This window comes from Crotalus tigris, unplaced genomic scaffold (assembly GCF_016545835.1).
Source record: "Crotalus tigris isolate CLP2741 ecotype Arizona unplaced genomic scaffold, ASM1654583v1 scf7180000018525.42219311030:4301911, whole genome shotgun sequence".
NCBI lineage: Eukaryota > Metazoa > Chordata > Lepidosauria > Squamata > Viperidae > Crotalus > Crotalus tigris.
In genome coordinates, this window is record NW_024097057.1 from 2,216,182 (window position 1) to 2,239,897 (window position 23,716).

Consider the following 23,716-nt stretch of genomic DNA (forward strand, 5'->3'; position numbering starts at 1 on the left):
ACTGCACAGTCCGGGGAGGAAGGCCAGACTATTTTCCTTAACATCTTCCCATGTGAATTTGATGTCCACCGAGTTGATGTGTTTGGTGAATGCTTCCAATACCTGTGTTTTGATCTTGACCCAAGTAATGTCCACATACCTCTAGCAGTGAGTGGATGGAATCCCTGTGAAGGAGTTCAGGGCTTTGGTTTCTACCTCTTCCAAGTAGAGACTGGCCACAGTGGGGGACACAGGTGAACTCATGGCGGAGCTGTTGTTTCTGTCTGTACAAACCATATCAGTTGTCCAATATTTGAGGGGCTGCCACAAAGAAGAGGCCCAACCTGTTCTGCAAAGCACCTGAGAGCAAGACAAGAAGCAACAGATGGAAATTTATCAAGGAGAGGTCCAACCTAGAATTAAGGAGAAATTTCCTAACAGTGAGAACAATTAACCAGTGGAACTGCTTGCCTCCAGAAGTTGTGGGTGCTCCATCACTGGAGGTTTTTAAAAAGAGATTGGACAGCCCTTTTTTTGGAATCATATACTGTAGAGGTTTCTGCTTTGAGCAGCAGGTTGGGCTACAAGACTTCCAAGGTCCCTTCCAACTCTCTTATTCTGTACACATGACAAGTCTGGCACCTGCACTCACACAATGTGCTAGGCCAGGAAATTTTAAACATGCTTTCCTGTGACCAAGCATATAGAAGGTGTGAAGCTTATTGGTTTGTGTTCTGTGCTTCATGGGAACCAGGAAAGGGCTTGCTTTGATGTCAAATGTGCCTGTGAATCTCTTTGATGGCTTGGCCTCTTTCCAGCAGCTTCCCCAGCCAGTTGATAAACCAGAAGTATCACTTCTAAGGCTCCAACCCAGGAAACCAGTCAAATACTTGGCGTTGCTCTTGGTCACAGCAAAAGGCAGAGAGGAGCCTGTTTTCTCCCGCACATTCTTTGAATACCTTTTAAGAACAAGGGAAGCTCCGAAGGAATGTTACAAGGAACGTCCTCTGATCCTCTGCTCATTTCTCTGCCAGCTTGGAGGATGGAGCCCTCTGATCGCTTTATTTCAGGGTCAGGGGACCTTCCAGGGCCTCCTGGCTGTAGTCTGAGGGACCCAAACTCTGCCAAGAATGGGGGCAGGGCAGGACCCAGCCAGAGTGGTGGGCTTCTTCAGATGGGGCTGGCCACAAGTTCCCCATCCTCATCTTGAGTATCTGGGAAGGGGGCAGCCTAGAAGGGGAGGGAGAGACAGAAGGCCTTGGGAAAAGACCACTTGGAGGACAGCAGGTGGGGGGGGGGGGCTCCTGAGGGCCAGAGCCGGACAGCACCTTCTCCAACTAATTCCTTTTTCTGAGCATAGAAACTGTTCCCCACTTGTGCTCAGAAGAACAGTGCTGCGGTTACCTATAGCTGCTCCACGTTTTATGTGTGTATTTGTGTGCTGCTTTGCATCAAAATAGGTGAATTGGCCAGTAACCTAAACCAGATTCAAGCAGAGTCGTTTGGGGTTCAGGGTGTGGTGTGAACCAGGTCACAGACTGAATCATAATCGAGTTATTCACAGGCTTCGGCGGTGTGGGATGTTTAGTTCACTTTGCACATGCTCAAGACACGAGGAGGTCGCATCCCTTTCACGGATTCGGATTCAAATCGGCGAGGCTGAGCTTCTTTGGGGCGGCGGGTCCGCAGCGGCCACTCCCTCCCGAGGTTTGCCACGGGGGGGGCAGATTGGGGGGCGGGGGGGTCTCCGGGGGCTCCCCGCTCGGGACGGCGGCGCAGTTCGGCCATCGGGCTGGGCCGGGGGGGGGGGATGGCGCGTGACGGCCCGTCCCGTGGCCCCCTCGGGCGGCACCTCCGGCTGACCTGGCCCCGCGGGGGGGGGGGACGCGGCGCGGGTGGCCTGAGGGGGCTCCGCTTGGCGCCGCCGCCTCCCCGCCCCGGAGCTCCGCCGGAGGAACCCCGCCGCGGGCGGACCGGCCGGGGGGCGGCGCCGCCTGCTTGGCCCGCCCCCGCTCGGCAACCGGCCCGCCGGCATTGCTGGCGTTCCATTCGGGCCGCCCGGCATGAGCGGCGGTTTCGGGCCAGCCGGGGGCGGCGCAGCGTCGGGCCGGGCCGGGCCGGGCAGACAAAAGTGCTGCGCCCGAGCCGGAGCCGCCGAGCGGGAGCCGCTTCCCGGGCAGGTCGGCGGGCCGCGGCGGGGGCGTTGCTGGGAGGCACACGGCCCGCCGCGTCCTTGGCAGCTGCTCGCCCTTTGCTGCCGGCGGCGCCCGGTGAGTGGCCGGGAGCGGCTGCCGGTCGGCCTCGCGCGCGGCTTCTCGACAGGCCGGCCCGGACTGGATGGCCCCCCGGGGGGCTGCCCGGAGCTTCGCGGGCTCGGCGTCTCTCCGGCTCCCCCGATCGGTCCGCCGCCACCGGACCGAGGAGCGAGCCGCGACGGGCGCGGGGGGAGGAAGGCGAGGGAAGCGCCGGCCGGGGAGGTTCCGGGTCCAGGGCGCCCCCGGTTCCGCGGGTGGGGGAGGGGCGGTCAGGAGCGCGGGAGTCCCGCCGGGTCTCCCCGTCGCCCACCCGCTGCTCCAGGGCCTCCCCGAGAAGCGCCGCCGGAAAGCCGCCGCCCCACTGGCCTTTCCCGGGGAGGGGGGAGAGCCGGGCGGTCGTAGCGTGTCTGGGCCGCTGCCTGGTTGGCGCTGAGAGGGACCGGGGGGGGGGGTCCGGAGTCCTGCGTCCCCGAGGCCGCTTCGATCCTCTCCGTAGCGGAGGGCGCAGGGACGGGAGGAGACCCGGGCAGTCGCGCCATCGTCCCGGTTTCAGGACCCGGATTACATTTGGGTCCTAATAAGGAAATCTGGAAGGGTCCCTTATTATTTTACATTGAGGGGATTGGCCAGAAAGTGCAGACTCGGCCCTGCTAAGAGGAAAGTTTGGACCCTTTTCCTTAGAAGGAAAGGCGAGTGAGGGGGACGCAGGATGGACAGGGAAGAGCAGCAGTGCCAGGATCGCATTCCAGGCAATTCCGTCTTCAGTGAAAGAAGGGCTACCTTCTCATTCCCGGGTGGGATTTCCATCCTTCGGGTGGCTGTAGATCTCTGTCTATGATCTGTGCTTGAATAACAATAACCCTCTAGTAACTATGGAGATTCTCAGTCATCCAGGTGAAAGAGCATCTTTGGGATAACAATAACAAAGTTGGAAGGAGCCTTGGAGGTCTTCTAGTCCAACCCTCTGCTCAAGCAGGAGACTGTACTATTTCAGAGAAATGATCGTGTGAAGTCTTAATACCATTATATAATGCCTTGGTAAAAACCATACTTGGAACACTGCATCCAGTTTTGGTCAACATGATACAAAAAAAATATTGAGACTCTAGAAAGAGTGCAGAGAAGAGCAACAAAAATGATTAGGGGACTGGAGGCTAAAACATGGTGAAAATGGGATATCTTTTTACTGCATTCTTGCGTGACTATTAAACTACTGCAAGTTTGTTCCGCTGTGCTGAGAAACAGAAAGAGCACATTATAAAACTTGCAAAATTAGAACAACAAGTGAAACAATCTTGTGGCTATTGCTGTGTTTGTGTGTACACATTACAGCGTTAGGGCCAGGTTGAACCTTGATTGTAGGAGGCTGGCTCTTCTTTGTCTCTCTGAGTTCACCCGGACACTGACCTGGCTCAAGAGGCCGGCCTTGTTGACCCGGCCGGGCCTTTGCCAGTCTTGGGGCCCATCTGTCTGAGTCAGGAACCAAAGGCTCTTTTTCCCCACGTGATTTGGCCCACTCATGCCGCTTTCAGTGGGCAGAAATCTAGCACAGCTGCCAGGCTGATTTCTCTTTGGACAAGTTGCTACTATTGATCTTCACTCGCTTGCTTCTTGGGCTTCTGCCCAGTGGAGAATAAGGAAAAGGGTTTTTAGAGTATTTATTTGGAACGTTCAGGCTTTCTTTGCTGATAAAATGTATGCAGCAAAAATTACTTCACTAATCTATGCCAGCTGCTTTTGCTCAGACTGCCAGCAGTTGGGAATAAACCCTCCCCTCTTCCGCAGACCCAGCGATTTTCTCTGGGCAGGTGCAAAGGAGGGGCAAAGCCCCCCCCCCCCGGAGCTGCTGAGGCCCTGGCAGGTGCTGAATGTGGCAAAAGCAGGAGAACAAGAGGCCACCCAGTGATGAGAGAGGCTGTTGGGGCGAAACCCACCTCCCGGCTGTGGGCGCTTAGGAGTTGCCTTGAAGAGTTGGAGGTTTAGGAGCTTCTCCCAGTCCAAAATACAGCAATTTGGTTACTAGGATGTATTTGCCAGGTAGCCTAAATGAAGTTGGCATTTAGAGGATGAGACTGGATGAAAGTAGTTGTACTACTTTCAAAAAAAATCCTCACATTTTTATTCCTAATTATGTATCTATTTGTTGCAAATATTTTATGCCAGAAAGTTCAAAATCCAAGTAATAACAGAAATACTTTTTGGGAAAGGATGAACCGAATCATTTCAGACAATGCCACAGTCGGTGTCTCCTGCGAGTCTCTGTTATGTAAGGGGGTGGATCAGGATGGCGGCCTGGCATCTCAGCTCTCTTGGGCTGTCTCTCCCTCCCCCCACCTAAGGAATGCCAGATTTGTTTGCAGCCTGTAAATAACCTGTGTGCCCAGGTTGATGGCACACAGGTTGACTCAGTTTATCTTTACGGTCTTTTGTTAGCCTGCCTGTTAGGGTTAGGGATTTGGGACTGTGGGAAATCCCAAAGCAGAAGAGCCTGTAAGCCACTTTTAAATATGAAGATGGTAAATGTGATAGAGTAGCCCTGGGTTCCAGAACATTTATCTTTGATGAGATTTAATCAGAGCCAATTGAGTGTATTTTAAACTGTTGCTAATGAGGAAACGGATTTGCTGGTGCATGACTCGGAAAGCCTTTCCTGACGTTGCAGTTCTGTGGCTGCTTGTTCATTTTCTGTGAGGGGCTGTGAGGAAGACCTTGCGAAGCTGGCCCAAGAGACACTGCCCAAGGAAGGGCCAATGGGGGCAGCTGAGCCTGCAGCTGGGCAGTGGGTGGGCAGGGGGCTCCAAAGGGGCCTCCCTAAGTTCTCCGGGTGCAGAGCGGATGGTGGAGAACTGCACTTCCAGACCTTAACGTAGCCTTATAATAAAGCATCCGTTAGCTCACCTGGTGGTGCTTCCTGTCCGGCCTGGAAACCCCACCTTCGCTCCCAGTGATGCTTAGGGAGCTTTCCAGAAATGCAGCCCCAGCCTTGTCCTTTGGGGGGAATCTGGCTGGTTGGCGTTCTGTGAGCGAGAGGCAGCTGATGAATGTTTTCCAGAACACAGTTGCAGCCCAGAATTCACAGTACCTTAGGAATGATTTCAGGTTGTTGTCAGAACATGAAAGCTCCTGTGACGGACGAACGTGGCTCTCTCCTCCATCAATTCTCAGTGATTGTTCAGGGCCTTTCGGGAATTGGGTCCTGCCCAGGCTGGTCCTGGCACCGGCAGAGCCCCCCGGGGTATCTGCAGCCGAGAGAAACCCTCTGCCCAGAACTCAAATGCTTGCATGTTGAGCAGCTGACTGGGAAGAGGCTTGGGAGCCATTGCAAAGCTCCAGGAATGGAAGCACAGAGTCGCAACAATGCTTGAGTTGCTCTCCATAATCAGGGACTTCTTCCTGACTCGCTTAAGGCTCCAAGGGGAAAAGGCGCTTCATTTGGCTGTGACAAAACAGTGAGTCAGAAGAGGTTCCACCTTCAGCTGAGGATTTCTGTTTTGCCAACAGCTCCACAAAGGTATGCAAAATCAGCTGATAGATGAAGATTGAGGGGCACCTTGGCAGCCACAGTCACAGTGGACCGGTAGCTGCAGCATCCCGGAAAGTGGAAAGGTGAAGACAGGAGGAACATGGAGAATACAGGTACTGAGATGTGACTAATGGATCTTCTCAAACTTTTCAAGTTGCTGGAGGAGAGAAACAGAACCTGCTCTAGCACCTCCAGAGGGTTAAGGCCAATTTGACCATTGGAGCCCTTTGGAGCAACTCGGGACCGGCAGGGCTTTGTGGGCAGAGGGTTCTAGGTATGGGGAATATCTTGTTGCCCCAAGTTTCATGCATTGGAAGCATCCTTCAAAGAGGACCTTGCTGAGATTCAAGTCTTTCCCAACCCTCTGATTTGTTGCTTGTTTGCGCATCTGTTCTGCTTTCCAGAATGTACTGAAAGCCCTCTTTGCTCTCCCCTCTCCCACCTAGAGCAAAACCGGATGTGGCCAGGGCTGTCCGCAGAGTTGGTCAAAAAAATCATGCTGGTTATGTGGTCACTGCTTTGCTTGTTTTTTACATGCAACACAGCTTTCATCGCACCATTGTGATCGCCATCTTGACTTTTTTCACCAAATTCTATAGGTATCCCAGACATATAGTAGTTCCAGGTGTTAATCACCACTATCCTCTCCAGATGTTCCCTTCAAGCTGCGCTGGTGCCCCAGGAGGTTCTTGAGATCCCCTGCTGAAGGAGAACCACATTTGCCTACCACACCTTGCTTAGGTTGATAAAAAAAAAAAGAAAATAAATTGGGTTTGGTTTTCTCCTTGCAAACCTCTCATTACCAAAGTAGCAACCCAGAAAAAGGGCCAGAGCTTCAGTTGTGGTCTTAACCTCCCTCTGGAGGAGCCTCTGCTCCCTTTGGGGTCTTTGGAGCCGGAGAAGATGGGCAGCATGGGTGATACTCCCCAGGCAGGCATCCTCTTTGGCTTCCCATTGCCTCCCTCCCCAGGGGTCCCTGGGAGAGCCGGGCCAACCATTCTGGCTCTTGGCTAGAGATGCCAGCCAGAGGGTCCCTTCCCCCTTCCTGCCCACAGCTCTGGCAGGAGCCCTTTGCTGCCCTCAGCCCTGCTTTCCTCTGTCTCGGCTGTTGGGGAAGCCTCTGTGGGGCCTGGCTCATTTGCTTGTTTCTCAGAGAGAAGCCAGACAGGGAGATCTGCAGGCTGCTTCTTGCTCTGCTCTTCAGGGCCAGCTCCAGCTTGTCGAGGCCTATTTGGGGGAGGAGGCAGCCCCGAGTAGGTTCTGGTTTGCAGCCTGCCACAAGCCTCTTCCTTTATGCTCTGCGGCTTCACAGCCAGGTGAGCAGAGGAGGAAGCCCTGCATGTGCAGAAATGCCGTCTGAAAGCAGGCTGGGAATAGGAGGCTCTGGGAAGCGTCAGAGGAAGCATCGCTAGTGAGCAGAGGGCTGGGGAGACGTAGAGAGTCACGGCTCCTTCTGGCAGCAGGAACGGAGATCTGTGAGTGTAGCCACTCCAATCAGCTGGGCCGGGCGTGCCTTTTCCTTGGCGGAAGAGGTTTAAAGGAGGAGGACCAGGCTGGAAACCCCTGCCTCATCTGGGTATTCATCGGGGGGGGGGGTCCGCGTGCAGCCAAAAACAGGATGGCTGCCATTCTTCCTCCAGCATTTTAAAGCTGCCATGACACAAACGTTGCATGTGGGATTCTGCATGGTTCCGTGGCTTGCGCAGGGCACTTGCTGTGGGCCTGTGGCCGATGCGCCTGCCTTCCCTCTGTCAGGGGGCTCATTTTGGCATCCACTGCCTCAGGGGGTGAAGAGCAGAGGAGAAACAGAAAGCCTTCCCAGCGTTAAAGGTTTGTGGAAATACTGAGATGGTCCTTTCAACAAAAGGCGGAAAGTGGGGGGAGTGGGGGGCGGAGGAATAGGATTTTCAGCAAGCAAGTGACACCTGCTGCTTGACGTGTGTCACACTGTGTGGTTGTGAGCACACTGATTTTTTTCCTTCCGGTAAAATCAGCTGGGTGTGACATTTGTAAGGGCGACATGAGTAACTGGAAACAAGGGGCACAATTAACTGATGAAGAATGGGGAAGGACAGGATTTACATTCTAGGCATTTTTAACACGGCAGTGAGAACTTGCTTCTGAAAGAGTTCATTTTAGTCGGTCGCAAGCCATTTACTATTATTTTAGACAAGAAATGGGAACAGTAGACCTTCAGGATGCCATTTGGATCTATACGTTGCTTAGATAGTAGAATGAGTTCCCACAGTCCCAGACCCATCCTGCCTTTCTATGTCTTTTGTGTTATTTATGTCTCTCTCAGATTGCAGTGCTGTGTTTGGAAAGCTATATTTTTACACTCTTGATTAATCAGATGCCCCGTTTCCTTCTGCAAATGAATTGTGGTTTGATAACAGATTGAACTTCAGTTCAAGTTTCTCTCCAACATACTTGTGTTTACAAATTGGAGTAGCTACGTGGTGGTTGTGAGATGAAAGACAAACAGGAATGTTGATCCAGCAATTGCTAAATTACCTCTCTTTCTTCTGCTTTGAATTCGATATTTATTTATTTTTTTTAAATGGATGGATCTGATGAAGGAAGCAAAAGGAATTTCAGGGAGGGAAACGAGGGGCAACAGCCTGGCCCAGGGAAAGTCTCCCGTCGCCTTTGCTCCTGCCCCACGGAAGGCCCCCCTGGCTGTGCTCAGCACTTCCCTCTTTCCTGGCAGGAGGAAGAGTCTTTGGTGGGAAGCGCAGCAGCCTCCCGCGGCCCCTTCGTCTCCCAGTGGTGCAGAAGCTGGTGGAGTCTCGTGCCCAACTGCAGGAGGAGAAGTTGCAGCTGCAGCAACAGTTGCTGCTGCTGCAGGAAAAACTCGCTGGGCGAGAGAGCGGCCCCCTCTCTCCACAGCCGCTGCAGAACAAGGTACTTTCAGAGGAGAAATCATGGGGAGGCTGCTGATGCTGCAGGTGACTTTGATGCCCTGACCGGCCCTCCTTTCCTCCCCCCCTCCCCCCACATGCCTCCCCCATGGCTGGAGAAGACCGGAGGAATCCTGCCTCCCATCCTAGTATCTCCTGCACCCTCCTCCTCTTTGCCTTCTCTGTGACTCAACATCACTCTGATGTTCCTGCGAGTCGAATGCCAAGGCCCAGAGGCTGTGTTCGTGCAATACCCTTAATCACCACGACCAAAGGCAAAACACCTGCATTTGTGTAATATGTTGAGCTTGTTTCATTTTAACGTGGGCCAATGTGTCTATGTTTCCTGGCACGTTATTCAAAACCACAAGGAAAACAGCAATAATAAGTAAGTAAGTAAACAAGCAAGCAAGCAAGCAAATAAAATAAATAAGGAAACAAGCAAGCAGGCAAGCAAGCAAGTAAAATAAATAAATAAATAAATACACGCAACTAAGAAATTGGAGGATGGGGACTAAAAAAAAGTCACACCCAAAATGGGCAGTGAAAATTTGCATAGAGCTTTTAAAATATCTTGTGCTATATTAAGAGTTGTTTGAATTGGAAGGGGCTCTACCCCGTGTTTCTACACGCTCCTTCCTGATTCAGGGAATGCTAAGTCTCTCTCTCTCTGGGAAGGGTGGGAATACAAACCTAGTTTGTACATTGTAATGATTGCCTGCTTCCCCTTTTCCTTTGGGCCAGAGGTCTTTTGAGGCATCTTCTGTTTTCCCGCCCAAAGGAGTGCTCCTTCTCATGGATGACCCTCCACTGCTGCCTGTCCGCTTCGGACTCTCCTACTTGTTCCTCTGAGGAAACACGGGCTTGTGTCGCCTTTTAATTCTGGCTGTTTCATTTGGGAACCACCAAAGCAGCTCCAGCTTGCCAGCAGGCCTAAGTGCTTAATCGGCACTTAATTGGGTCTCTTCTGATTAATCTGCAGCTCCAGACAGATCGGAACCTCTGGACATATGTTGAATCTTGTAGCTTCCTGGCCTAGAAAGGGGAACTTGAGTTAGCTCAATCCCAGTCCTGACTTGAAGAGAAGTGGCCCTTTGGATCCGCGGCTGGCCTTGGTTGCAGGAAATGATCTTAAGTGCTTAGAAAATGCCAAACTGCCGTCCCTGCCTCCTTTCAGCTTCCCCTGCCTTTCCCAAGTCAGGCAAGGAGGTCTGCCTTCTCCTGCTCTGGGCCTCATGGTTTGCATGAAACCTTCTCAGCACTTGGATACCATTTGTGGGCTTGGCTTGTTCATTATTGCGCAGGATCTTATGACTGTGCTATAGATGGAAAGATGTGGAAAGATTCCCCTTTACTCAGTTTCTGGTGAAACCCAGTTGTGTGTTCATCTGTGCTTCCTGTTCTTTTAATAAACCCTGGAAGATTTGCACCCGTGGCTGACATCATAGTGCACAGGCTGGGTAGGCAAGAGGGGCATCCCTTTCCATCCCTGTTTCCTCTTTGCTTACCAAGGAATTGACAGCGGCAGCTTAAGATGACTTTTGCAAGAGGCTGGTTGACAGTTCACGAATCTGATGTTTGGGATAGGCCAGTCAGAATTAAAAATTTAAAAGCTAAAAACTGAGCTGTATTAACTGCGGAGTGCAGAAGTAGAGAAATGGAGCTGCGAGACCAGAGCTAAACTTCAAACAACCGAATAAAGCAGAATTTGATGGGTGGAATTTAACTTACTATTTCCTTGCTCCTTGTGTATAAACGAGCGTTGTATTTCAGTCCCTCTTTTGTATTGGCAGCCAGAGAGCCTGAAGGACAGACTCCCAAAGCCAGCTCAGGAGATGAACAGGCTTCATTCTACGCTGGTGAGTTGCAGGGCCTCTCGCCTCTTGCTTGGTTCCAGTGAGCACTTCCAAGGCCTTGCAGCATCAGTTAGATTCCACCGACATATACGAGGCAGCCTTAAATAATGGAAGGAATTCCAGGCAGACTGTCCAGTAGTTTTCTGAAACTCGCTGCATGGTTGGACTTTGGTAATGGTTTGACAACCCCAGCTGTTGTCATTAGCCAACAATTAGTCATTAGCCATTTGTGTGCCAAAGCTTCCAGAAAGCAATGTATCTTATGGGAAGTGCAGCACGTTGAATTGCTATCCTTGCATTATTTCTGAAACTCCCAAAACCGGGTTTGAAGCAGTCGCAATACTACTCACATTTAGGCAGATGTGGCTGCATCAGCGCCAGCCTTCTGCTCTTGCGCTGGTCTTTTGAGAAAGGGCTCTGCTCAGGCCTGCTGTTTGCATTGCGGCATGGCAGATAAACCAGGTTCTTCCTCTGCCTCGCTGTCCCCTGGATCCTCCACAAGCCCGTCTTTGACAATAGCTTTCCCTTCTTGAGCCTTCAAGAGGTACTGGACTACAAACTCCATCATCTACAACTGACAGGACTTTGGGCATGTTGGCTGGGAGTGAAAGGAATTGTGGGCCAGTTGGTGGAAGCTATGAATCGTTGCTTATCAGGAGAAAACATTTTTGCCCGGGTTTTATTTTTATTTAAAAAAAAGGCATGGCCAGAGCAGAGGACTTGCCAGGAGCTGAGAAGTTGGTTCCCCCTGTGCCTTGAACCCCCTGTGAGCCAGTCCCCCGCCTGGAGGATCTGCTCTGTCTTCCATCAGCCTGAAGAGCAGGAACTCTGGCTGAGGAAAGAAGTACAGGAAACCAAAGTCTCCCTGTCACGTGCATGTTAATACTTGATAATAAAGGCAATATTATATACAATGCAAAGTTCATTTGTACAAATTATAAGGGTGTTGGTCTGAAGGAAAAATAATAATTACCCCCCCACACACACACATACTTTTCATTGCTAGATCAATTGGGGTTTGTTTACCTTGTTGCCTTCATTTGGGTAGGTTCTTTGCTCAACGGATGACACCAGCAGGTGTTGTGTTGCGCAGTCTGACGCTGGAGCGTTCCGCCTAATTTGCTGGGCTTGTTTATAGCGAGTCCCTCTTCAGTTTGGCTGTGAATCATCGGGGTCTTTCCCCTCCCTTTGCAGCCCTTTATTGAGTCTCCTGATGTCTTCCGAAGATTGTCTGAGAAAATCTCCTTTGTGCTCTGGCCCTCCTTTCTCTTTGGCAGGCCACTGCCATTATTCACTATCTGAGTGCACATAAAGAGAAGCAGTGAATTTGGGTGATGGGAATAATTTAATCCAGTTTTCCATAGTTTCAGATTGCAATGTTTCGCTCCCGGTAAATGCATTAGAAACGAATGCTGCATTCAAATAAGCAAAAGAACTGTGGACTGAATTACATCTTAATCTTCATTTGCGCACACTATTTAAATTAAATTCAGTTAGATGAGGGATGATGCAACGTCTTGGAACCACTGATAAGATGAAATGTGCTCTTAAACTTTCCAATATTTTTGTAAAGGAGGGCTGTTCTTAACGTCTGGCCTTTTCTCCGGGAGACAGCCTGGCTGTTGAAAGAGTGGGGGCTCCTGGGGGCTCTCTGAGCTTGCTTGCTTGTTTGCAGACGTTTCATTACCCAAACTAGGTAACATTATCCCTAGCACTGATGATGTTGCCTAGTTTGGGTAATGAAACGTCCGCAAGGAAACAAGGAAGCTCAGAGAGCACCCAGGAGCCCTCGTTTCAACCCTGAGCTGCAAATATTCTCCTTTATTAGCACTGAAAGAGTAAACCTGACCTCTATCCTTTTCCTGCCTCTTCACAGGGTGGGACAGACTTGGAGAAGCACAGGGATCTCTTGGTGGCAGAAAACGCGCACTTGAAGCAGGAGTTAAAGCTGCGTGAGGCCCAGCTGCAGGAGCTGAGGAGGCATTCGGTCAGGTGCACCAACTGCACACACAGCCAGGTGAGGCGCTGCTCCTCCAGTTGGCCCTCCGGCAGGTGGGCCCGTTCCTTAGCGGCCTTTCACCTTCCTCCCGCAGGAGAACGTAAAGTTGCAGGAGAAGCTGGCACAAGTGAAGCAGGAAGCAGAAGAAGCGAAAGGACGCCTTTCGGAGTTGGACCTGGAGGTGGAGCAGAAGACCAACCGTCTGGCAGAGGTAGAACTGCGGCTGAAGGACTCCTTGGCCGAGAGGGCCGAGGAGGAGGAGCGGCTGAGCCGGAGATTGCGGGACAGCCAAGAAGTGATAGCCAGCCTCAAGGCCCAGCCTCATCAGGTCAAGGTGAGCTGATGGGGCGGGTGGTCCAAGGCCGGCTCTTTCCCTCTTTCCAGCTCTGGGGAGGGCTCAGTCTGGGCTGTTCTGCTTCCTTTAGTATGTCATCAAAACGATGGAAGTTGAATCCTCCAAGACCAAGCAGACCCTCAGCGAAGCCCAGTCGTGGAACCAGTACTTGCAGGACCAGGTTGGGATGCAAAGGGAGGTGCTGAAGGAGATGGAGCAGCAGCTACAGAGCTCCCAGAAGGCAGCGGCTCAGCTCAGGGCCCAGGTAAGCCCTCCTGAACACGAGGAAGCGGAAAGAAGGCCGGAGGCAGAGGGGAAAAAGAAGGAGAGGCCTTCCAGGGTGACTGTTGCTCGGAGGTCGCCACTGGTGCTTCTTTGTCTTTGGCTTCTGGTCCAAATGCTGTGGCTCCACTTCCTCTTTGCTGCTGCAGCTTTAATCAGCAGGGCACCCCTCCCTGTGGTTCTTTCCCTTCTGAAGCCTAAATCAGATGTTAAATGATGTGGTCGTGTGATATCACACTTACTGAAGAAAATCATAAGTTGAGGAACAATTTTATTTGTACCTGTAGGGACAATTTTATCCCTGGATTCTAGTGCTGCAGATGACATAGTATTGCTTAGCTCATTCCGTTCTTCCTTAACAAAGATGATCAATTGATCACCATTTGCAAGGATGAGCATAAAGGTGGGGAGAACACAGGAGGGGGTTGCATTGTCTGCTCTCCCTCTCTAAAACATGGTGAGGCAGAGCAATTGCACAATAAAAGCCCTGTCTGGAGATGCTGCTCCTCTCTTCTCCTAAGTGGCAGAAGAAGCTCCCCTAGTCCTGCTCAAGAAGAGGGGGAGAAGCCTCAGAACGTCATGTGTCCATCCTCCAGGTGTCAGTGTATGAATCCGAGCTAGAGCAGTCCCGGGAGCAGATGGTGGAGGAAATGCAGAACATGGAGGAGGACAAGAATCGAGCCATTCAGGAAGCTTTTGCTCGAGCACAACTAGAAATGAAAGCTGTTCATGAAAATCTGGCAGGTGCGTAGCTTGGACCTGAAGGGTCGTCCTCTGCCAGGCCTGATTTGCTTTCTGAGCGGCAGCTGAGAGACTCCTCCAGTGTCTCCTGAGTTGCCCCATCACGGAGTTAATGGAAAAGGCCAATGGAAGTGAGCGCTTTCCAGGCCAGCTTTGAAGTTCTTCCTTTTGCAGGTGTGAGGGCCAATCTGCTCACGCTCCAGCCAGCGCTTCGTACTCTCACTAGTGACTACAACGGCTTGAAGCGCCAGGTCAGAGAGTTCCCTCTTCTGCTGCAAGAGGCTTTGCAGAGCGCCAGGGCTGAGGTGAGCTCATCCTCCGTCTTTCTTGCTGCCGAAGTCCTTTTGCATACCTCAAGGACAGCGGCTCATGTTCCTAGGAAGCAGAGGGGCCTGGCCTGGGAAGGGCTGAGGGACACAGAAGCCCCTAAAACAGCTTGTCTTTCTCCAAGATTGGGCAAGCTATTGAAGAAGTGAGCAGCACCAATCGGGAGCTGCTGAGAAAATACCGAAAGGAGCTGCAACTCCGGAAGAAATGTCATAATGAGCTGGTGCGATTGAAAGGTTTGCCCCTCCATTGCGTGTATTGTGTGTGAAGGGGGCACAGGAAGAGTGTTGGTGGGTCTTGAGTTGTTGGCCAACGTTGCTGATTTGGAATGGGAGACTTGCCTGACATAGTGGAAGCCCATTTGGGGATCCAAGGACTTGACTGCACGCGCTGGAGGGACTGAGTTTTCCAGAGGTGAGGGCGCTGGTGGGAATTCCCCAGGCAGGGCAAGTGGGGCCTTACATGGTGGATCTGTTGGGTCGAGGACAGGAGTCAGGAAACACCTCTTTCACTTACTTAACTCTGTTTTGAGTCCAGAATTGGAAGAGGTTGACAGTGAACCTTTGACGTTGTAGCAGGGAGAAAGCAGAACTGCTTAATTCATTATTTTCATCTATCTTCATGCAAAAGAAACAAAAATAATCTAACCTACTAAAAGTCCAGTACACTTCTGTGGGAGACAGGATAGGAATGCAAGTCAAAATAGGCAAGAAAATGGTAAAATAACACTTGTCCACTCTAGGTGTCTATGGAGCTTCTCAATCATCCAGGTCATGGTTGTCCCAAAGGTGCTTTTTCAAGAGGCAACTGGACTTTCTTACTTTTTTCTTGGTATCCTAGTACACCACCAATTAAGTATTAAGTGTGCTGTAACTGCCAAAAAAAGCTAATGCAATTCTAGGTTGCATCAACAAAGGGCTAGTTTGAAGATCACATGAAGTGATAGTAGTAGCACTTTATACAGCATTGTTGAGACCATACTTGGAATACTGCATCCAGTTCTGATCACCATGATACAAAAAGATGTTGAGACACTAGAAAGAGTGCAGAAGAGGAACAACAAAGATTATAAAGTGTCTGGGAGCTAAACCATAGGATGAACAATTGAGGACTCTAAGTATGTCTCGTTTAACAAAGTGAAGGACTAGGGGTGACATGACAGCAGTCTTCCAGTATCTGAGAGACTCTCACAAACACAAGGGGGTCAAAGCACCTGACGGTAGAACTAGAAGTAATGGGTGAAAAATTATTAAAGAGAGATTCAACTTAGAATTAGGGAGGAATTTCCTGATAATGAGAACAATTAATCAGTGGAATGGCTTGCTTCAGAAGTTGTGAGTGCTCCCTCACGGGAGGTTTTCAAAAATTGGCTGGTCAGCCATTTGTCCAGAATGGTATACGATCTCCTGCCATGGGCAAGAAGGTTGGACTAGAAGACCTCCAAGGTCTCTTCCAACTCTTATTGTTCTGTGAAGTTTTGGTTTTGTTCACTGCAGCATCATCATCATTTGGGGAAGGCTTTGAATTGTCTCTGTTGCTGTTAAACAGAATCATTTCCTGTTAAAGGTAACATCCGAGTGTTTGGCCGTGTTAGGACAATACAAATAGAGGATGGTGAAGGGCCAGAAGCCGTAAGCGCAGTGACCTTTGACCCTGATGATGATGCCATCCTACATCTGATGCACAAAGGGAAGCTGATAACTTTTGAACTGGACAAAGTTTTCCGCCCAGAAGCAACACAGGAAGATGTAAGTGAGAATCTTCTGGGTTAGAGAATTGGGGGGGGGGCTGGAAGGAAACTCTCATTTGCAGGGTTCCTCAACTGTAAGAGCCAGTCTGGTCTAGTGGTTAAAGCGCCAGGCTAGAAACCAGGAGACGGTGATTTCTAGTTCCACCTTGGGCACAAAAGCCAGGTCAGTGACTTTGGGGCAGTTATTCTCCTTCAGGGTTCTTCTTGAGGGGAAAATAGAAGAAGGAAGGAGTATTAGGTATGTTTGTCACCTTGAGTCGTTTATAAAAGAGTAAAGGTGGAATAACAATCTATTAAATAACTGGGGATTCCTAGGGTGAGGCACTCCTGCTATCTGACAGATCCTTCCTATCGTATCTCTTCTCTCTGGTTCACTTGACATTCCCAGAAGCTCTTGGTTAAAAAGACAGTTCGTGCGAATGTAGCTCTGGAGCCTCTTTTCACAGAGCATTTCTGAGCCTGGGTTTTCCCCCCAAAAAAGGTCTTCCAAGAAGTTCAGGCACTGATCACATCATGCATCGATGGTTACAACGTTTGTATTTTTGCCTATGGACAAACTGGTGCTGGCAAGACTTACACCATGGAGGTAACTAAGCTGCTTTCCTTTCCTTTCCTTGATGCTCTGCCAGGCCTTCTGGTGGCAAAAAGAATTGTAGTAAGAAATTGGAAAGGTGATATTATTCCAAATGCTAAGGAATGGTTGTTGCAATGTGTGTTCTCTGTGCTTTGGAAAAGGCAACATTTTCTACTAATCAAAAAATGGAACAATGTCTGTTTCTATGGCAGAGATTCTGGAATATCTTGCAGTGGTTTCTTTCATTGTTCATCTTACATTGCAAATTCATTGGTCAACCAGTGATTATTGATGAGTATAAAATATAAGATAGATTCTTGTCTTCTTAGTTTGTACTTTTAATTACTTTTATTTTTTTCTTTAAGAAAATAAACATATTTTTTTTTAAAAAAATGAAAGGATGGGGACTTTACCCCCACCAGATCCTCGACCTTGGCGAGCACCATTCATGAGTTTCTTCCGGGTTGCTCCCCCCCTCTAGGACTTGGAAAAGAGAGCAGGAATGGGGCTGGCAGCTCTTTTTTTTTCAGATTCCCCCTCAGGCTGCCACTTGGGGATATCCTTGGAATGACCACTTCCGGGTTCTTCTTCCTTGGAATTCCTTTGCTTTTAACATGGACACGATGCGTGTCTGCCTTTCTCATCAGGGCAGCCCGGACAACCCCGGGATCAACCAGCGGGCTCTGCGGCTTCTCTTCTCCGAGGTGCAGTCCAAGGCTCCCGACTGGAATTACAGCATCACTGTCAGTGTGGCTGAAATCTACAATGAGGCTCTCAGGTAACAGCAGGAAACCAGCCTCTCCAGCGGTTGGGAAGAGGTAATTTGGCATGTGGGGAAGGGTGACCGCAGCCCCCGCCTGCATTGGTTGGAGCAACAGTCACACTTTTTGCAGGGGGGCTTTGCACTTGGTGACCTTCCAAAGCACCTCCCACCCCATTACCCAGCTCTGTCTCCCTCTGGACACAAGTGGACAGTGCACAAAGCTGCCTCGGGCCAGAGCAGCCATGCAGGGTTGTGGTTTGCCTGACTTTATGCGGGTTAGAAAGTAAAGTCTTTGGGATAAAATGAGAGCCTTAATTCTGGGTTTTCCAGCAAAGTGACAGCTTCCCCGAAGCGCTGAATGGGGTGTGGGGCTGCATACTTCAAAGCAGAGGCCGATTCTGCTCTTTCCTTTTGCATCTTTCAGTAGGAAGTTGCTTCCATCTTTGCATTTTGGCCATTTGGCCTCTCTTTTCTCTCTCCCGGGGTGAATGTCTTCTCCATGAGTGCAGCACTTCCACTGTCTCCCTTTCAGAGACCTGCTTGGAAAGGAGCCCCAGGAGAAGCTGGAGATCAGACTCTGCCCAGATGGCAGCGGGCAGCTTTATGTTCCAGGCTTGACCGAGTTCCCTGTTCACAGCGTTGAAGACATCAACCAAGTTAGCAGGGGCAGGAGGGGCTTCCTGGGGTGGCAGTCCCACCCAAGGTGTTTAGGAGGGGAGGCCCATTCTCTTCCTGAAGCCGTTCCTGAGATGGAGCTTTACCTGGAGTTTGGGAAAATCTAATGGCTGAAGCTGAGATTTCCCACAACTTGTGCTTCCAGAATGCTCCAGCCAGCTGGTTTGGGATTTTAACAGCCACCAATGGCGTCTTTAGCCCTTTAGCTGAGGGCTTCCCCCATGAATTGGTGCTAGGGTAAGAATGGCTGAAAAGTGGCAGAGACATCCCAGGTGTCTACCAGAGAGGAATGAGAAAGGGGGATCAGAAGGCTGAGCAAGGCAGATCACGCTGACTCTCTCTTCCCCCCAAAGCTGCTCCCAACCAAAAAAACTAAATTCAAGGACCATTAATCCCATTAGTCACATCTGTTGCAGGGAATCATGGATGCTGGGTAGATGCTCTTTACCTCCTTGGTGCCTTTGATCCTCTTTCTAACGCCTCTGGATGGAGGGAAGAGGTCATTACGCAGGATTTTGCCAGTCATTCTTTTGCCAAAGTTTCCAGGCTCAGGGATGTGCATGACGGTTCCTCCACTTTTCCCCAGGTCTTTGAGTTTGGTCACATCAACCGGGCAACGGAGTGCACCTACCTGAACGAACACAGCTCCAGATCTCATGCCCTCCTCATGATCACCGTGAGGGGAATCGACTGCAGCACAGGAATAAGAACCACAGGTGGGTATGGATCCCTCCTCTGATTCAGAATGAATTGCTGAACCCAGGGAATATCGTGACCAGGAGCCAGGATGACTGACGGGAGACGGGTGGACCCTGCTTGGCGCTCCTGCAGTAGCTGCCTAAATGCTGAGAAAAAGACGGGATTTGAGGTGGCGCAGCAGTTAGAGTGCAGTACTGCAGGCCACTTTAGCTGACTGTGTTCAGCAAGTCAGCGGTTCAAATCTCACCGGCTCAAGGTTGACTCAGCCTTCCATCCTTCCGGGGTAGGTAAAATGAGGACCCATATTGTTGGGGGCAATGTAAATATATATACATTGCTTACTGGTGTACACCGCTTAGAGAGTGTGCTTGCACTTAAAGCGGTATATAAGTCTCATAAATAAATAAATAAATTTGCACTTCTGGGTGCCAGTCCTTTTGCAGTCCTAAAGCAACAGACAACGGCACCTCTTTAGTTTAATACTAACATTGTCACTGGAGGTTTTAAGAAGAGACTGGACAGCCACTTGTCTGAAATGGAATAGGGTCTCCTGCTCAATCAGGGGGTTGGACTAGAAAACCTCCAAGGTCCCTTCCAACTCTATTATTCTATTATTCAGTATTTTCTTAGAAATGTTCTTATGTCCTCCAGAAGAACTCATATACACCTGAATGTATGTTTTGTTAGCAAAAGGGTGTAAATAGTTCCTTACATTTTTCTGTAATGTATGCTCTTTGCAAAGGATTTTCTCCATTTTGTTTTTAATATTTGCATTTTGTATACTTTGGGGGGTTTGAGAAACTACGATACAAAATTCAGAAAAGTGCAGATGGAAACGATAATTGCATTCTAGAACTTATATTACTTTTTTAGATGTTGGATGGATCTTGGTTCTCCACGAACCCCCTAGTTAAAAGAAATAAATTTTGGGCAGCAGCTTCAGTGTTTGCCTCCTCATCTCCTAGGAAAGCTGAATTTAGTAGACCTGGCAGGATCTGAGCGTGTGGGTAGATCAGGTGCAGAAGGGAGCCGGTTGCGTGAGGCTCAATACATCAACAAGTCACTTTCGGCTTTGGGAGATGTAATTTATGCGTTGCGTTCCCGCCAATCCCACGTGCCGTTTCGCAACTCCAAGCTGACGTATCTCCTCCAGGATTCTCTCAGTGGTGAAAGCAAGACCCTCATGATGGTCCAGGTGAGCATTTCAGAGAAAGGTGGACTTGGGTGGATTTTTCAGGTAACCCAGGGACAAAATGCAGGGTCCTGATTTTGCATCTGGCGTGCCGACCACTTTGCTCCTTGTTCGATGATTATGTCAGATGATGCGTATGAGTCCTGTACATCAATGGTCAATGTTGCTCTCTAACTGACACTTTTTGGATAATTCAAAAAACGCTTTTATAGCTTGGCTGGGTAATCTCCCAGCTGTGCACATCCTGCTCTGGACATTCACCTCATCCTCATTTGAAAAACCAACCGAAAGCCCCTCTCAGAATTCAAAGCCTTGGTTCCATTGTGTCCATCGGTTGGGGTGTGGGCCACAAAGCACAAACCGGGGACAAGACCACATGCATGCTAAAACTGGTTTCTGAATGTGGATCTTTATTTATCCAAAACAGCATTACAGAAGTTGCTCCCAAAGTGAGATGGGCAGCATATAAATATAATAAATAAATAAAAGCTCTGAGTAACTCTCAAGTCTCCAAAAATAGAAGAAACCTTAAAGGGGATACCCCCTCCAAACCCCCACAATAATTAGTGGATTAACATGATCATTATTATGTAGGTAATTCCCTTTCAAATTCTGTTGGGGTTTGGCTTTCTTGTCTCACCTGTTCACTTCCTGAGCGGCTCCTGAAGTGGGGTCCCTCGGTCAGCCATTCTCGGCCTGGAGACTCAGCCAAGGCCCTGGGAAGGCCAGCTGCCCAGCCGCAACATCTCCTCTGCTAGGCCCTTTGGGGCACCTGGAGTCACATTCCTTGTGGGCCGCTTGGGCGTCCTGGGCTGTGACTGCCCATTCCTCCTCCCATTTCACAGGTTTCTCCGGTTGAGAAGAACACAAGCGAGACGCTCTGCTCCCTCAAGTTTGCCGAGAGAGTTCGCTCTGTGGAATTGGGCCCTGGCACTCGGAGGGCAGAACTGGGCTCCTGGACCAGCCAGGAGCACTTAGAGGTACTGGGATTTCCTGCCTGCTGGGTTTCCTGGGGCAGATTCTCTCCTTGAACGTTGCTGTCTCACGTCCTTGGGTGCAGCTGTCTTGAGGGAGGGAGCATTGAGTACTTGGTTCCGAGGGCTCCTGCTCTGCCTTGATGTCTCTGGGGGGGGGGGCAGTTGGTTCAGCATCTCATCCAGGCTGGTGGCTTCCGTGTCTTTCTGGCACGGACTTTCCCTTTATGGCTACACAGGCTGGGACTCAGCACTGAGGGAGGGATGGCATCGCTCACCAAGTGGAATCTGAATCTGGTGTAGAAAGGGGTGGGGTGTGTGTCGGGGGGGGGGGAAATCGTGGTTGTGTGATGGCTTTGGCAGACGGAGCCCCTGTCACATCATCTGAAGGAACCTTCCTGGTAACAGCCACAGCTCTGTTTTCCTGTGGCTGCTTGTCTCCAGGTGGAGCCCTCTGCCGTCCTGCAGCCCTGCATCCGAACTCAGCCTTCTCCTCGGACGGGGCGATCAAGCTCACTTCGGGCAAAGCTCCAGAGCACAGGTAAGAGCAGAAGAGGGCAAGAGATGAGAAATTTTGGAAGCTGATGGAGTCCACCATCTGTCCCAAGAAGGAACAGCAGCAGAGTGCCTGATTCAGCCAAAGAGAACTGGGTTGGAGATCATTTTGAAGATGCTTAAAAGGGGTTGATGGTCATAGTGTTGTGTAGCTCCATACACAAAGCAAAGTGCCTGGCAAGTGTAACGGAACAGCAGATGGCATAGGAGCCTCTCCTGTGGTCTTATTCATTGCCACATACCACCCACGGGGTCATATGTGGATCTTCTTCACAAGCTTCATTAGGAACATGAGGCATCAAGTCAGATGTTTATCTGGTTATTTTGTTAGCCAGATACTTCAGGGGAACCTTAAAAACCATCCAAGATATGTGATGTTCCATTAATCAAAGCAATTTTTGCACCCATTTGCTATTTTGTGAGACAAACTTCAGTTATTCCATTTGATTTCAGCCTGAAATTAAGGAGACGGTCTGTTTACCTCCAGGTGAGTGCAGATACAGGCTTGGATCACAAGATCTTACTCTGATTAACAAGATGTTAACTTCTGCTGTGGCCAGAATGAGAAAGAAAGCAGGATCAATGCTGCCTTTGGGCTTTGGTCAAGGCTGCACGGTTGATCCTTGTCTCCAGAATTAACATATCAGACTGAGTCAGGGACAAGCATGAAATCCAAAAATTCCAGTTTCCCTTTTAATGTTGCTTTTTGTTCTTTGTAACCCAACTGAATATTGGAAGGAATTGCGTAATGCAAACTGGAGCTCTGTTTTCCCGCCTGTTAACAGTCCAAAACCAGAATGGAACACCACCAAGCGTTATGTGTGGCCAAAGCTGGCAGAAGACAGACTTCAAAAACGGGCCAGATGGGTTTGGGACTGCAGAGGGCAGAAATTCTGAAAATTCTTCCCGGGTATCTTGCTGGGGGGGGGACAGAATTTTTGCAGTGTTCTCTTGTGGGCCCCCTCATGTTCCCTGGCCCACCTTGTGCTGCTGGGCCACGGCCTGGTTTTTTTGCCTCTCAGTCTGATTTAATTCTGCAGTCCCTCTTCTGGTTTACCTGCAAAAACAAATGCTACAGAAGACAAGTACAGGAAAAATAAAGTGAGACTGAAAATAGATGTCCTTTGTATATTGAAATGCACTAAATATATACAAACGAATGCATTTTTACTTTTTACAAAAGTAAACGGACAGATTTGTCCCGTTTTGTTCCCTTGTGCTGAAATGCTTTTGGCCTGGCTCATCAAGTTGCTTCCTTCCGATTTGTCCTCTGCTGGGTCATGGAAGCGCATGCTCCTCGTGGATGCTACCTCAGCTGCAGACGCAAAAATAGCTGCATTGTCTGAAACGCTTTCTGTGCAGCAATCACAGATGTGATATCCGTACTGAATGGCCCAAACTGATTTTAATTCCAATGGGTTTTTGGAGTACAATGGCAGTTTTTAAACATCCAGAGTAATAAGAAATAGAGATTTAATTTTGCTCAGAGGAAACAAAACAAATAGAACTACTTGACCCATTGACCTTAATGGGTATATTCTAGGAATAATTAATGAAGCCTGCGTGAAACTCCCAATTCTAAGCAGAGTGCCTGCATCATTTAGATTTGGTGTTCGTTTGCTGGATGTTCTGCACAGGGAAAGTTTTGGGTGCTGCATGCAGGAGCTGGCTAGCCTGGATGCCTGCAGCAAAACAGTCGGTGTGTTGGGAAGCAGTGGTTCCTTAAATGTTCAGTGAGATTCTCTGCCAGAATTCATTTATGTCTGTTTCTTTGTTTTAGGGAAACCGAGGCCAATTCCTGTATAAAAACTGGCTGAGGTCAGGAAAAGCTCTTTTCAAGGAGGACTTTGGGAAACCATGCTGGCTTTTCTAAAACTGCATCCTAGGCTGGGCCTACAGCACAGATGCCCAAGGGTTTGGATCAGACATCCCCGTCCACTGCTGGCAGTGGGGTCGGGCGCTTGGAACCATACGGACTTCAGGAAAGGGTCATTTCCTGATTGACAACTTTTTAAACACGTTTCTTTTTTAAAAGAGCAGAGGCTGTGAACACACTTTGCTCTTATGTACCCTTTCCTTTTCATTTTTATTTGAATAAAAATGTTGCATCCAGTCGGAATTCTTGAAGTCCAGATAAGTATTGTTAATATTTTATTTTATTGTTCTATATATTTCAACTCAATTTTACATGGTACTGAAGGGCAATATGAAAACTACGATTGAAATATAGTCAGGCCGAGCTGAAGGTGTTCTGAATTATCCTTTCATTTCACACACAATTCTTGGCAGGGCCTAAAGATAGAATTTGTCTTTCCAAACTTTTAAAAAATCCTTCATA

General features: G+C 49.6%; 1 protein-coding gene across 7 annotated transcripts; it reads left to right on the top strand.

Moving 5' to 3' along the window:
* Nucleotides 1-1,545: 1,545 nt before the first annotated feature.
* On the top strand, nucleotides 1,546-23,510 carry KIFC3 (kinesin family member C3). 7 transcript variants are annotated; one of them, XM_039353667.1, is made up of 19 exons: nucleotides 1,546-1,686; nucleotides 5,736-5,870; nucleotides 8,468-8,661; nucleotides 10,451-10,516; nucleotides 12,390-12,530; nucleotides 12,607-12,846; nucleotides 12,938-13,111; nucleotides 13,725-13,872; nucleotides 14,044-14,174; nucleotides 14,321-14,432; nucleotides 15,763-15,944; nucleotides 16,428-16,532; nucleotides 17,168-17,298; nucleotides 17,816-17,939; nucleotides 18,545-18,674; nucleotides 19,623-19,852; nucleotides 20,695-20,829; nucleotides 21,232-21,364; nucleotides 23,159-23,510. In XM_039353667.1, the coding sequence occupies exons 2-19, from the start codon at nucleotides 5,858-5,860 to the stop codon at nucleotides 23,182-23,184; spliced, it is 2,415 nt and encodes an 804-aa protein (XP_039209601.1). In that variant the 5' UTR covers nucleotides 1,546-1,686; nucleotides 5,736-5,857; the 3' UTR covers nucleotides 23,185-23,510. The 7 variants fall into 7 exon arrangements, with proteins under 7 accessions (XP_039209601.1, XP_039209600.1, XP_039209599.1 ...); XM_039353666.1 differs by lacking the exon at nucleotides 1,546-1,686 and adding an exon at nucleotides 2,006-2,249; XM_039353661.1 differs by lacking the exons at nucleotides 1,546-1,686; nucleotides 5,736-5,870 and adding exons at nucleotides 7,081-7,587; nucleotides 21,832-21,865.
* Nucleotides 23,511-23,716: the final 206 nt, after the last annotated feature.

Bases quoted from the DNA above. Each gene is read 5' to 3' on its own strand.
- KIFC3 (XM_039353660.1), top strand. From the start codon at position 7,413: ATGACACAAACGTTGCATGTGGGATTCTGCATGGTTCCGTGGCTTGCG. The intron at 16,533-17,167 runs GTAACTAAGCTG...CTTTCTCATCAG, and splicing joins GCAAGACTTACACCATGGAG to GGCAGCCCGGACAACCCCGG. The intron at 19,853-20,694 runs GTGAGCATTTCA...CCCATTTCACAG, and splicing joins AGACCCTCATGATGGTCCAG to GTTTCTCCGGTTGAGAAGAA.